The sequence below is a fragment of the Acomys minous genome, assembly GCF_964271855.1.
Source record: "Acomys minous genome assembly, chromosome: 9".
In the NCBI taxonomy this organism is placed as follows: Eukaryota; Metazoa; Chordata; class Mammalia; order Rodentia; family Muridae; genus Acomys; species Acomys minous.
In genome coordinates this window covers 40,248,630-40,262,651 of record NC_140490.1, presented here as the reverse complement: position 1 = coordinate 40,262,651, position 14,022 = coordinate 40,248,630, and the positions used below count along the sequence as shown (strand labels likewise).

Sequence of the window (14,022 nt, the reverse complement as noted above, 5' to 3'; positions counted from 1 at the left end):
GGTGTGCGCAACCATGCTGGGCATGTATATATATTTCTGACTATAACCTGTTCAGTCTGTATAATGTTACTCCTTTGTTTGTTCTCAGAGCTGACCAATTGGTATTGGTCCCAGAAGAAGATTATTTCTCCCACTCTCTGTATTCCTTAGTGGCTTGTAGTTCTTTCTATAGTGTTGAGGCCTCGTGGGCTTTTTCCTTCCACTGTGCCATGTTGATATTTTGTTGTTGTTGTTTTTGAGACAGGGTTTCTCCGTGTAGCCCTGGCCGTCCTGAAGCTCACTTTGTAGAACAAGCTGGCCTCCAACTCAGAGATCCGCCTGCCTCTGTTTGACTTCCTGACCTTCTTAGTACAAACAGGGCCATCCCACCCCTTACAGGGCGGCCTCCCTCCCCTAGGCTGCTTCTCTGCATGTGCTTTCATCTTCTGTTGAAGGGAGAGGGGGGCTGGGTGAGTTGTGAAAGTGAACTTTTACACAGGCCGAAGTGACCATCCTTCTCTGGCTTGAGGCTGCAGGCTATGGACTGCTCCCTTTGCCTGAGCCTGTCCCTCAGACTACTCAAGCCTGGCATTCTTTCTCCTCAGTCACATGGAATCAGGTTAGGGATTCATTCAACACAATCAGATGTCCAGTGAAGGAGCTGGCTAGGCTGGGGAAAGACCTCCATAGTGGGCAGCTGTAGCTGTTCGACTCTGGGCCTCGAGCCAGGCTTGTTTGCCTCACACATTTTGTCTCCCCACACTTTTGTAGGTATTTGTTTTGTTTTTTTTGCTGTTTCTGACTTAGCATCTCAGTTTGTCTTTGACCTTGCTATATATCCCAGGATGGTCTTGAACCCCCAGTCATCCTGTCTCTAGTGCCAAGTGCTAACGTTGCAGGCATGTGCCACCAAGCACAATCTACTTTTGTTTGCTGTCACTTTTGTTGTCATTCTTTTATTTATATACAGATGGGGTTGGCCCTAGAAAACCTTCAAAACAGGTAAGAAAACAGGCTGGGAGTGAGGGAAAGATGGAGCAGGACTTAGGAATCGCTATCTGGTGACATTTTCTGAGCCTTACTGATTTAGTCACTAGAGGCCAGACACTGTGTGCTCTATGCCTTGTGGTAGGGGCTCTCCAACTGGCTGGGTCCAGATTGAGAAGCAATATTACCATGAGGGGTCATATTTTTAGGGGGATATCCAGGAATGACTCGTCCTTAGGAGAGCATCAGGGAAGTCCTCCAAGAGGAGGCATCTTCTACACCGATATCAACATGTGATGGCCTGACAGACAGAGAGACCATCCACGAGTACTTGCCAGAGGGAACATGGCCTTTCTTGGCACTAGGCCACTGAGGTAAGTGATGATATAGTGGCCACCATACACAGGATTTTGTAAAGTGACATTTGAGGAGAAGAGTGGCCAGTGGCAGCTGGAGTCCTTGAAGTTAGAGCTATATATATGGGAGAGTTTGGTGGCAGAGTTTGGTACAGGAAGACAACTTTGCCACAGAGCCACCTGTCCTCTGATACGGTCAGGCTTGCCTTGATCTTAAGTGTAATTTAGCTCTGGAGCACCCCTGGGTAGAGATGTGAAGAAAGCAACTCATAGAGTCCCATGGAGGTGAAGTCACAGTGTCCACTACCTACCTGCATGTGAGAAAAATTATCAAAGGCCTTCATGTGTCTGCTGAGCCCTGACCAAGAACAAAGAGTATAAAGTGGACATGGGTTGGGCATTTGGCTCTGTGCACTTCACGTCTGCAAGATGGAAATAAGAGCGGCCATCCGGGTGGATGAGATGAGACAGGGTCCTGGATGAGGATAAGCTACTGCTGTTTGTTTGGTTTTGGTTTGTTTGTGTATTTAGTTTTTTTTCAAGTCAGGGTCTCTCTGTGTAGCCTTGGTTGTCCTGGACTCGCTTTGTAGACCAGGCTGGCCTCGAACTCACAGTGATCCACCTGCCTCTGCCTCCCGAGTGCTGGGATTAAAGGTGTGCACCACCACGCCCAGGAAGCTGCTGCTGTTTGTGAAATATGACAATCATGGCCCACACCAGAGGCAGGCTCCTTCCTGGGCTTCGGCCATGTCTCTAGTGCTTTCAGGTAACAGCATACTGGTTTTACCGTAGAGGCGAAGTGATGCCATTATGTTTTCATGGCACCCTAGTTCCTTCCAGGGCCTTGCTTCAGGCCTCTGTGAGCTTTCTTATCTTCATCTCAACCTCTTCTTGTACCTCCAGCTTCCTGCCTCATGCTCTAGACTGTAGTCATGCTCAGCTGTGGTCAGCCCCGGTCTGGTGTTTCTCTGGGTTCTCCTACTGGAATTTCTACTTTGTGTCTTCCTTCCCTTACTATTACTTTATATGCTTCAGAATTCCTCTTCAAAGGATCTTTCCTCTTCCTGAAGATCTTTCTAGATCTTCTGCTGGGTGCTCTCCCAACACTTCTGGTTTCTTTCTCCACAAGGCTCTGATCATCCTCGGTAGGTACTTGCTGAGTGGACGCATCAAAAGGAAATAGTTCTAAAGATCGCTACCCGGCCAAGAATCCCAGCAGGCGCCTTCTATCACACTGAAAACTGAGGTAAAGGAGCCATGAGTTATAGGTGAGGACATGGAGGCCCTTTGTCTGGCAGTCAAATCCCTGCACATCTGTGTGTCTGACATGCATGGTTTTTCACAGCATCTGTTGGGTGTGCAGGCTCGGACGAGAATGGAGGCCCACCCACTGCACTGCTCAAAGTAATGGTTCTGAGACCTTGCACAAAGGGCTTGACCTCCTAGTCCTTAATTTCTCATAGACTAGTTAAAGAAGAGTTAAAGGAACAGATGTGTGTCTAATACATAACACACATTCAGCAAGAATTTATTCTCATCTGCCTCCAGATGGGACATACAGGCCCAGAATAGGTCCTTGAGTGATCAGCCAGAGAAGAGCTAGGTCTACACCTAGGAACCCCAATCCTATAGGAAAGCAGCCCGACTCACTTGAGGGCTCAGTATCCTTGGGAGAATACAGGCCTTGAGAAGATACTCACTCAAGTCAGCCCCAAGCTGCATGCTGGATGAGCCACTGTGGTAGACAGTTTTACTGTAAGGGGCAGAGAGGGCCTGCAGGTGTTACCAGGAAGTCTGATTTTTCTCTGGGGTCCCAGTCTTATTCTTGTCAGTAGCCAAGTCATCTTATATGTGGGATGGCAGAAGGTCAGGGAGGAGGTTCCTGCAGGGCAGTAGTGTGCAAAGATCAGCTAATCTCTCAGGACTTTTATTTAACCTTTTTTTTTTTTTTTAACTCCTTGAGACTACAGGTTTCCTGGCACAACATCTCATATTTTGCTTCCCCAGAGCCTAGTACATTGCCTAGAACACAGGAAATGGTTGCTGAAGGAAGCAATGAATTGCACTTCAGCATTCATCAAGTCTGTAACTGTTGAGGGTAGATTGTTATCTTGCCACAGGATTCTCCCAGTTGCCTGTGACTTGGGGGCCACAGGTAGGGAAACTGAGGCTAGGGCCTGAAATATAATCTCTCCAAGGCCATTCAGTGGCAGTTCCAAGTACCTCAAAATGGCTATGCACTGGGAAAAGCTTTGATTGGTTAGCACTGGGGATAACTGCCAGTTAGAAACTGGCTCCAACAATTAGTTATGAAAGAGCAAGCAGTTAGCGCTTTCCTATTGCATGGTGGGGTTAGCAGGACCGACTCCTTAGAACAAAAGGCGGGTTCCCATGGGATAGGGCCCTGAATTGTGTCCCCAGCTTTTCTCTGCCTAGCTCTGGCCCAGGGAAAAGTGCCAGTCAATTTTGCATCTGGAAACTTGAGTATCTGTCTTCCGCAGAAGGAACCTCTGAGGTCACAGTACCCTCGTGGCTCCTGGTTGCACAGGACACTTTCCCTAAGGAAACCCACTCGCTCTCTTGGCAGGCCAGAGTTACAGCACTTACTGAAGGTATTGCCAAAGGCTTATTTGTGAGCCTCCTTTAATGGATTGTGGGTGTTGGACAGCAAACGGCTGGGAGGAAGCATCCTGAGGGCTGCTAGCTGGGCCCAAGTCACCAGGTGAAGGCGGAGGAAGGATGGAATTTGGCTTAACCATTATAGATACCCAAGGAGTACAGATAACCGGCAGGAGATTGCTAAAAGTGGCTGTTCTCCCTGGTGGGGTCTAGTTAGCAGAGGGCCCCCGGTAAACACTCTACTGGGACAAAAACTAAGCACATTTACTAAGCCTCTGGAGGAATGGTGGTCACGTGGCCATCGAGGGCGGCGCCCTCAGCTTTGAAATGAACTCCAAATCACCGAAGGCTTTCTGGAAGAGGTGGAAATTCTTTGGCGGTCCAATATGGCTCTCTCTCAACAACAAGCATGCGCCTAACGCTCTAGGGACCGAGTAATGCCTGAGGTGAGCTTCTCGCTGTGAAGCAAGCCCAGGAAGCAGCGGGGGCTGCGAAGGGTGAAGAGAGCCTCAGGGGACTGGTGTTGCGGGACCAGGCCTGGCTTGGGTTCCCTGACCTGTCCTTCCACTCACTGTCTTTGAGGAATGGCCGCCTTACTAGGTCGGTGCTGCGCGGCCCTGGTGCTGAGTGCACGCTATAGGGTCTCCGCCATCCTACTGTAGAGCGTCCCTAGGCTGGGGGCGTCTGTGCCTTTCAGGCGTGGCCCGACCATTAGACTGCCCGCTGTCTCCGTGCGTGCGGTCCCGCAGGGGTCCCCGATGCCTGGGCCTCTGGGATGGAGCGCGCTCCAGAGGGCCATCTGCCTGGGTGCGGAGAACTGCAGCGTCCGCTGTGCGAGGCGCTGCCCCTCCCGGGCCCTAGCCCCGCTCGCCCGCACCTATCCAAGCCCGCCAGCGCCCGCAGCCCGGGCCGCTGTGCCAGGCCTAGACCCAGACCCAGACCCAGACTAGGCGCGGGAGGCGGTGCAGGGATTAGTGGACCCCTCCCCCAGGGCTCCCCCTCGCCCCGCCCGGGGCAGCGAAGACCCCTGGGCCCGAGGGTGACGAAGGAGCTTCGTCCCCGCGGTGTCTGGACTAGGGACTCGGCCTCGCTGGGCGGGGGCTGCACAGCGGCGGCAGGCCGAGGTGCGGGCGCGCTGTTAGGCTGCATCCCGGTCGGTCGGGGTGCGGGGCGTGGGCTCAGCTGGGGGTGGTGGTGGTGGGGGAGGGTCTCCCGGCCTCATCCCTTGGCCGAGGCCACGGTCCTGCGGCCAGTGCCCGGGCGGGTAACCCGACCCAGCTCCCCGGAGCCGCTCACCCCGCACGGCCCGGCACGGGGAGGGAGAGGAATGAGGGAAGGGGGAAGGGAAAGGGTGGTGGGTGAGGGGTTGTGGGGAGCGCAGGGCCGAGTCCCCGGCCCGCCTGTGCTGCTCTAAGGCGGCTGCCCGAGGCTCCCGGGAGGAGCCAGCCCCCTGCCTCGCGGGCGTCGAGCCTGCGGCTGGAGGGAGCCCCAGGGCTGTACAGGCTTGGCTCGGGGAGGCAGACCCGAGCTGCTGCCTCCATTTTGTTTCCTGTTCAGCTTGGTTTGTAGTGGTGGTGGTGGTGGTGTGGGTTTGGGGTGCGGCTGGGCAAAGGGGTTCACCTGCGGCCACGTCTGCTCGGGGCCCCGAGGCCTCGAAGACCCTATCCCCAGCTCCCAGGTGAGCCCTACAGCAAGGAGGGGGGGTTGCCTCGGCCTCGGGTCGAAACCAGCGGGCTGAGGGCAGGTGCCCAGTGGATGGGGAGCCCGGGCTGTAACCTAAGATGGAGGCCGGGGCTGACGCGGGGCCTGAGCAGGGCCGGCAGGCCAGGCCTCAGCCAGGCCAGGTGTCTCCGGGGTTGGGGGTTCAGGGATGACTAGGGTGCGGTGGCTGTGTGCAACCAGGGGCTGGCGCGGCGCCCCGAGGTAGGTGAAGGGATCGAAATGCCACCCACGACGCCCGCAGGCCCCGACGCTCCCCGGAGGCGCGCGAGGCCCCCAGGGAGCCAGCCTCAGGCCCCGCCCGGGCAGCAGGGCCAGCCCGTAGGCCCCGGCCCTGAGCGGGCGCACGGGGGGGAGGGGAGGGGAGGGGAGGGGAGGGGGCGGCGGCAGCTGGTCCGCTGATTGGGCCGCCCGCCCGCGAGCCCGACTTCACCCGCCCTGAACCCCGAAGAGTGAGGTGCGCGAGCGCGAGCGGGAGCGCGCGAGGGGGGTGGGTGGGGGAGGGAGGGAGGGAGGGAGGGAGTGCGCGCGCACTCGGGGCTCCCGTCGCACGCGGGCCAGTGCGAGGCGCTCTCCATAGCACGCGCCGGCCGCGGGGGCGCGCGCGGTGGGGGTGTGAGGAGGAGGAGGAGGCGGTGGCGGCGGCGGCGGCGGCGGAGGAGGAATAGGCCGGGGCAGGTCGCGTTCGCTGCCTTCTTGCCTGAAGAGAGACGAGGGGGGAGGGGGGTGCGGCGAGCGGCTCCTCTCCCTCTCCCTCCGTCTGTCCTCCGCTCTGCTCGCGCCCCAGTGTAATGAGGGTCACCCCCTCCCCCCCCAGCTGGCCCGGGAGGGGGCGCGGGGCACGGTAACTAGTGCGCAGGGGTGGGCGACGGGAGGGAAGGAGGGGGAGGGAGGAGACAGCCGGGTCGGGAAGATGGTGGTGGCCGTGAGGTGAGGGACTCGGTGTGGAGGGGCCTTTGGCCGAGCAGGGTCGGTGGCCGGCGGGCTGCAGCCGCGGCCCCCTCCCCCTCCTCCATCACTACCAGCGGGCCTCAGGCCTAGCTGGCCGGGCTGCGGCGAACTTCCTCCCAACGCGGCCCGTGCATCGCCGGCCGTCCCCCCCACCCCAGCCGCGCGCACCTCGGCCTCTGCTTCCCCTCAGGTAGCTGGCTGGGGGGGGGGGGCGCGGGGGCGGCCGCCCTCCCCGCAGCAAACTTTGCTTGCTGCTGAGTGTTGATGAGTGCCAACAGCGCTGCCGAGGCTGTGGGAAGGAGCGCGGCCCGGGCAGGCGGCGTCGGCGTCGGCAGCAGCCATGTTTGTCAAGCTTTAGCAGCTGCTGCTAGCCTGCCTCGGCTTCGCCGGCCGCCTGGGTTTCTCTCCCGGCCGTGTCCCGGTCTCTTAGGTCCTGGCGGCTACGAACCCAGTAGGTTTGCAGTCAGGGAGGCGAGCTCCGCCTCGGCCAACTGGCTTGAGGCCTGCGCACGGTAGCTGCAAAGGCTCCGGCGCCGGCTGGGCGCGGGGTGCAGCGCTATTGTGACCGCTGCGCCCAAGCTTGCAGAGGAGGAGGAGGGGGTACCTTTTTGTGCATCGTCCAGAAGCTGCCCCCCCGAAACCCGCAGCCCCTTCTCTTTCAAGCGATTTAGCTGTCGGGTCTTGGGTGTGGGGAGGAGGAGAGGAGGGTTCTCCTTTGAGACTGGGAATTTTGACTGCCAAAGGGTTTTAATTTTAGTTCAGCCCCAGTGTCCACCAGTCTGCAGTGCAGGGAGGAGGAACAGGCTGTTTCCATGTGGCAGGATTTACCCAGCTCCGGGAAGATGTAGTTCTCGGAGACTCACTGAGGCCATTTTCCTGTCATCAGCCTGGAGAACTTTTTCCGTCCTTGGAAGTGCAGCAGAAAGGCCACTAGGCCTTCAGAAGTGGCTGCCATTTTGAAGGGAAGAGTCAGACGCTCTGGTAACTCAGATTAATTGCTGTGTCTTTTGGATTTCAGGTTGATGCGGGCACAGTATGGATCAGACTTGTGAACTATCTAGAAGAAATTGTCTGCTGACCTTTTCTAATCCAGTGAATTTAGATGCCCCCGAAGACAAGGACAGCCCTTTCGGTAATGGTCAATCCAAATTTTCTGAGCCACTTAATGGGTGTACTATGCAGTTACCGCCTGCCAGTGGAACATCCCAAAGTGCTTATGGACAAGATTCTCCATCTTGTTATATTCCACTGCGGAGACTACAGGATTTGGCCTCCATGATCAATGTAGAGTATTTAAGTGGGTCTGCTGATGGATCAGAATCCTTTCAAGACCCTGCAAAAAGTGATTCAAGAGCTCAGTCGCCAAATGTTTGCACTTCCTTGAGTCCTGGTGGTCCAACAGCACTTGCTATGAAACAGGAGCCCTCTTGTAATAACTCCCCTGAACTCCAGTTAAGAGTAACAAAGACGACCAAGAATGGCTTTCTGCACTTTGAGAATTTTACTTGTGTGGACGATGCAGATGTAGATTCTGAAATGGACCCAGAACAGCCAGTCACAGAGGATGAGAGTATAGAGGAGATCTTTGAGGAGACTCAGACCAATGCCACCTGCAATTATGAGCCTAAATCAGAAAATGGTGTAGAAGTGGCCATGGGAAGTGAACTCGAGCGCACACCAGGGAGTAGACATGGCGCGGTCACACGGCCATTCTTGCCGTTAGCTCCTCAAACCGAAAAAGAGGAAAATAAACAAAGAAGTGAAGTGGACGGAAGCAATGAAAAGACAGCCCTCCTCCCAGCCCCCATTTCACTAGGAGACACAAACATTACCGTAGAAGAGCAATTTAACTCAATAAATTTATCTTTTCAGGATGATCCAGACTCCAGCACCAGTACATTAGGAAACATGCTAGAATTACCTGGAGCTTCATCATCATCTACTTCACAGGAATTGCCATTTGTAAGCAGCTTTTGGTACAACTTAAATACATACGTGAATGTATATATACAGGCCACTTAAAGGGAAACTTGAATTTGTTTTTGTTGCCAGTTCATAGCTGGAAGCTAACGATGAGCTTTTTGGGAAATTTTACTTTGGTTTTGTGTGAATTTGGTTCTTCATAGTTTATCCCAAATTGCTTCATTGAGGAGTGCTAAAGTTCTAAGGGCATTTGACTGAGGTCAGGTTTACTTTTCAAGATACAGGTAGGTATACATTTGAGTAGCTTCAAAAAACAAACAACAACAAAAACTAAAGAGCTTTGGTCTGCTGATGCCCTTAGTGCAGGGGAACCAGTGTGTGACCTGGGGTCCTGTTTCTACATAAAGCGTGACTTGTTTTCTCACAGGCCAGACTTGCTGCACGGTGAAGTGTGTTTTGGGCACAGATTTAACTTGGCTAAGATGGGAAACTTTTCTTGGCCAACACTCAAAATTTAAATTAGGTTAATTCTTTTTTTCTGAACTACTTGTAAAATTACAGCCGTCTGTGCTTTGATAACTGCCACCCCTCAGCTGAGCTTGATAAGGCTTTCTGGTTTTACGTTGTGAAGTGACTATAGATGACGTCTTGACTGCAGGAACACACGTGTATAGAAATGGAGAGGAGTACATGAGGTTCTTAGTGCTCTGTAGTATTGCTGGGTGCTGGTAAGAGAGAGAGTTTTTGTTTTGTAGAACTTAGAATTTCTTGACCAGTTGATCTCTTTAGCCCCTGTTTAATCACTTATAAAATTAAAGGTACTTGATCTCGCAAAGATTACTTTTAGCCTTACCTACTTGGTTCTGATTTTGTTTCTACTCTTAACACTATGCTCATGGTCACTTGTAATGTTACCAGAGAGGATTATGTTTTTGTTGGGAGTCAACAGATACCTGAAAATACAACATAGATTTTCTAAAAATTTTTATGGGTATATAGATGATTGTTTTGAAGGCATTAAAATTTATTTAATCTTATACTTCTGTCAATCTCTAAAGTTGCAGAGAGAGAATGTGGGTGTGTCACCTTTGTTTCTATTGATTGTTACCAGCTATGGTTTAATAGTCTGGTTTCTTAGCTTGGCAGTTATAGATTTTAAAAACTTGGCTGCAGTGGATCTCTTGAATTTGTGTTGTATTGTCCTGGATGTATATTAGTAAATAGTTTATTTTGAAAATCTACTGGCAGCCCAAACAGTTTTTCTTTGGGTTCATGTTGATGTTAATAGTCCATGTGTGCAGTTTTGTCTTTGTTTTCACATATGCATTAGCTCTGAGGGCAGAGCAGCATACAATAGAAATGCAAACCTGTGTGGTGCTCATCAGGTCTATGTAGTCTAGCATTGGTCCTGTGAACTGTAAGAGAGCTGGGCAGAGTGGCTTACGCCTATAATCACAACATTCTAGAGGCCCACCTGTGTTGTAAAATGAATTCTAAGTCTCCCAGTCTACAGTGTGAGACTTTGTCTCAAAAAACCACCCTCCCCACCCCAAAAATCTTTTGAGTAGATTATGCATCTAACCTGGTAGTTGACAAACTTGTATAAAGGTAGAAAATTTTATTTGCTACTTTTTCTTCCTAGCACAAACCTGTATACATTGTACATACTAGGTAAAGTTGAAAAAAGATTGATTTCAAAGTTTGAACAGGCAGTGACTTATTTAGTTTATATTGTCTTTTTGATAGCCTTGTAAAAAGAGATGTCATAGAAAATGTAGCCCAGATCCAGCCAGGTGTGATGGCTCATGCCTGGTTCTTAGCACTGAAGTAACTGAGGCAGGAAGGGTTGTCTTCAGGTTGAGGCCAACCGGAGCTATAGTGATCAAAACCAAAAAAAGATGTGGGTTTTTATGGTACTTGAAAATTTAAGTCAGAATTGAGTACTACTGATGTCCTTCTACTATGTGGGTCCCAGAGATTAAACTAAGGTCATCAGGCTTGGTGCTAAAAGCTCCTTTATCTTCTGTGTGTCTTGCCAGGTTTTGTGTGTGTGTGTGTGTGTGTGTGTGTGTGTGTGTGTGTGTGTACACACATGTGTATGTGTGTACATGTGTACATATGTATATGTTTTTTTGAAACAGGGTCTCTGTGTAGCCCTGGCTGTCTTGGAACTCACTCTGTAAACCAGGCTGGCCTTGAACTCACAGAGATTTGCTGGGATTAAAGGCATGGGTCACCACTGGCCAGCTCCTAAGTATATATTTTTGAGACAGGATATCATGTAATTCTTGACTGCTCTTGAACTTTGTATATATCAGAGAATGACCTTGAACTTCTGATCCTCTTGCTTCCATCTCAGGGTGGAGTTACAGATGTGTAACCGTCTCTGGTTTTTCTTGCCATGTAGCCAAGGCTGGCCTCAAACTCAAAATTCTCCTGTTGGCATTATAGTCATGTGCCACCAAGTTTGCTCATCTACTTACATTGATTTATTTAGCTAGGACTTCACTGTGAAAACTGTCTCTAGATAAGTTTGAAACTTTTAACAAAGAAATTCTGATTGCAAACTGATGTCATGATCACCTTATGTCATGATCATTTCCAAAGGGGGGGGGGGGAACAAATAAAATGTGGTATTAAACTGGATGTTATGGCATGGGTCAGTAATCCCAGCATTTGGGAGGCTGAAGGCAGGATTTGATTTTGAAGTCAGGCTGGGATACAGAATGAGATTTAAATGCTGGGTGTTGTAGCACATTAGAGGCGGAAGTAGGTGAGTTTCTGAATTCTTGGGTAGCGTGGTCTATATACAGAGTTCAGGTCAGCTAGGGCTACACAGTAAGATGCTATTACAAAAAAGATGTAGAGAGTGTGTGTGTGTGTGTGTGTATGTGTGTGTGTTGATGACTTAGCATTTAATAAGTACCTGCTCCTCTTTTAGAGGACCTAGGTTTGATTCTCAGTATCTGTATCAGGCAGCTCACAGCTACCTGTAACTCCAGATCCAGGGAGATCTGATATCTCTGGTCTCCATGGTCATACCCACTCATGAACACATACCTTCATACATATATGCATACATAATGAAAAATATAAATCTTGAGAGGCTGGAGAGATGGCTCAGCAGTTAAGAGCATTGGCTGCTCTTCCAGAGGACCCAGGTTCCCAGCACCTACCTCATGGCTCATAGTCCTCTGTAACTACAGTCCCAGGAGATCTGACTCCCTCTTCTGGCCTCCTCCCGTGCTCCACCCATGTGGTGCACAGATAAACGAGCAGACAAAATGTTTATACACAAAATAAAGTGAAAAATGTAAGAATAAAACTGGTGGTGTATGCCTTTAATTCCAGCACTCTGGGTTGCAAAGGCAGGTGAATTGCTATGAGTTTGAGGCCAACCTGGGTCTATAAATGGAGTTTAGGACAGCTAAGGCTACATAGAGAAACCCTGTCTCAGAAAACCAAAAGGAAAAAAACCCTGAAACAATAGGACAGTGGAGTGACTCATGCCTGTAATCCCAAAACTCTGAGGGATAAAGGGTAGCGAGTTCAGGTCAGATTAGGTTACATAGAATATCCAAGACCATCCTAGAACACATAGTAGGGCACTGTTACACACACACACACACCAGCTCCAAAACCAAAAGTGTACCACCAAATCCAAAACAAATAACAGCAACTGGAGTTTAGCTCAGTAGCAGTGGAGTGATGGATTCCCATGCATAGGGCCCTAGGTTCCATATAAAATAAAAAAACAAAGCAAGGTAATATTAATGAGTTGAACTTAGCTTTTTTTGTTTTGTTTTTTTGAGACAGGATTTCTCTTATGTATCCTTGGCTGTCCTGGAACTCACTTTGTAGTCCAGGCTGACTTCAAACTCAAGGATCTGTCTGCCTCTTTCTCTTGAGTACTGGAATTAAAGGCATGCGCCACCATGCCATCCTGCTCCATTGTGTTTTTAAAACTTTAATTTAGTTGTGTGCTCACGTGCCTGTGCATGGATATGCCATAGTAGTCACATGCAGATCAGGATAGCTTGCTTGACTTAGTTATCTCCATGCCTTTTGTTAGGGTAGTGTCTCTTGTGTATTCTCAGCACTCTAGGCTGTCTGGCCCATGAGTTTCTAGGCAGTTCTTCTGTGTCTGTATCCTATCTGGGATTACAAGTGCATCTGGCTTTCTGTGGGTTCCTGGGATGGAAGTTGTGTGGTCAGGCTTGAAAGGCTAGCAGTTTACCCACGGAACCATTTCCCAGGTCCCTTCATTGTGGTTTTATTTTTTGGGGTAGGGGCTATTTTGAGATAGGGTTTCTCTGTGTAGCTCTCTCTGGCCTGGAACTTACTGTGTAGACCAGGCTGGCCTTGAACTCAGAGATCCACCTGCTTCTGCCCCCTAAGTGCTCAGATTAAAGGTGTGCACCACTACTATCTGGCTCCTTCATTGTAGTTTTAATTTATATTTTTGCTGATAGGTGTATGGGTGCTTTTGCTTTCACGAATGTCTATACACACCTGTGTGCAATGTCATTGGAGGCTAGAAGTGGGTATCTGACCTTTTGGAATTTGGGTTACTGATAGTTGTGAACTGACATGGGTGCTGGGAAATGAATCCAAGTTCTTTTTTTTTTTTTTTTTTTTGGTTTTTCGAGACAGGGTTTCTCTGTGTAGCCTTGGCTGTCCTGGATTCTCTTTGTAGACCAGGCTGGCCTTGAACTCATAGCGATCTGCCTACCTCTTGCCTCCCAAGGGCTGGGATTAAAGGCGTGCGCCACCACTGCCAGGCCTGAATCCAAGTTCTATGGAAGAATAACTGGTACTCTTAACTTTCTAGTCCCATGCTTATTTGCTGTTTGCATTTTGTCTTTGCTGAATATGTTGGGATCATCTAGTGGTAGTTGTGTTGCTAGTGATGATAATGGAACCATTTCACTAGTACAGTCCAGGCCATGTATATTCCTGACCCTCTGACCCTACCTACCATGTGCAAAGACATTCATCTTCAGATGTTTCATTTGTAGGGCTGGTTAATGTTGGTAATTGTATTTAGGTTATTGTACATGCTAGGCAAGTGCTCTACCGTGTGTGTGTGTTTGTGTGTGTGTATCTATCCTTTTTGTTGTTGTTGTTGTTAAAGATTTATTTATTATGTGCACAATATTCTACCTGCACGTGTGCCTCCCCACCAGAAGAGGGCACCAACTCTCATTATAGATGGTTGTGAGCCACCATGTGGGTGCTGGGAATTGAACTCAGGACCTCTGGAAGAGCAGCCAGTGCTCTTAACCTCTGAGCCATCTCTCCAGCCCCCATCCCTTTTTTTTTTTTTTAACATTATATTTTGAGACAGGGTCTTGCTAAGCTGCCTGAGTTGTCCTTGAATTTACTATCTTCCCTACTCAGCCTCCAGAGTATCAGTAGCCCTATGCTATAAGACTTGGTAAGTCTTTAAAAGTTCCTTATCTATATTCTAAATGATGCACTTTTTTTT

The 14,022-nt window shown here is 50.3% G+C and overlaps 1 protein-coding gene and 1 pseudogene across 22 annotated transcripts in view; one reads left to right on the top strand and one right to left on the bottom strand.

Moving 5' to 3' along the window:
• LOC311605065 (small ribosomal subunit protein uS2-like) overlaps positions 1–14,022 on the bottom strand; it is a 986,626-nt pseudogene that overhangs the window by 727,980 nt on the left and 244,624 nt on the right. The window lies entirely within an intron of this gene.
• The window catches only part of NSD1 (nuclear receptor binding SET domain protein 1), a 120,220-nt gene continuing 108,233 nt past the window's right edge, over positions 2,036–14,022 (top strand). For 2 of the 21 annotated variants that reach the window (XM_084795720.1, XM_084795734.1), the window contains exons 1-2: positions 6,300–6,504; positions 7,630–8,573. In XM_084795720.1, the coding sequence (XP_084651846.1) occupies positions 7,647–8,573 (927 nt within the window). In that variant the 5' untranslated portion in view covers positions 6,300–6,504; positions 7,630–7,646. Of the gene's footprint in view, positions 2,089–2,215; positions 2,569–4,285; positions 4,388–4,958; positions 5,066–5,316; positions 5,620–6,026; positions 6,118–6,299; positions 6,512–6,569; positions 6,591–6,613; positions 6,802–7,629; positions 8,574–14,022 lie in introns of those variants that run through there. The other 19 variants (XM_084795736.1, XM_084795732.1, XM_084795729.1 and 16 more) reach the window with 19 other exon arrangements.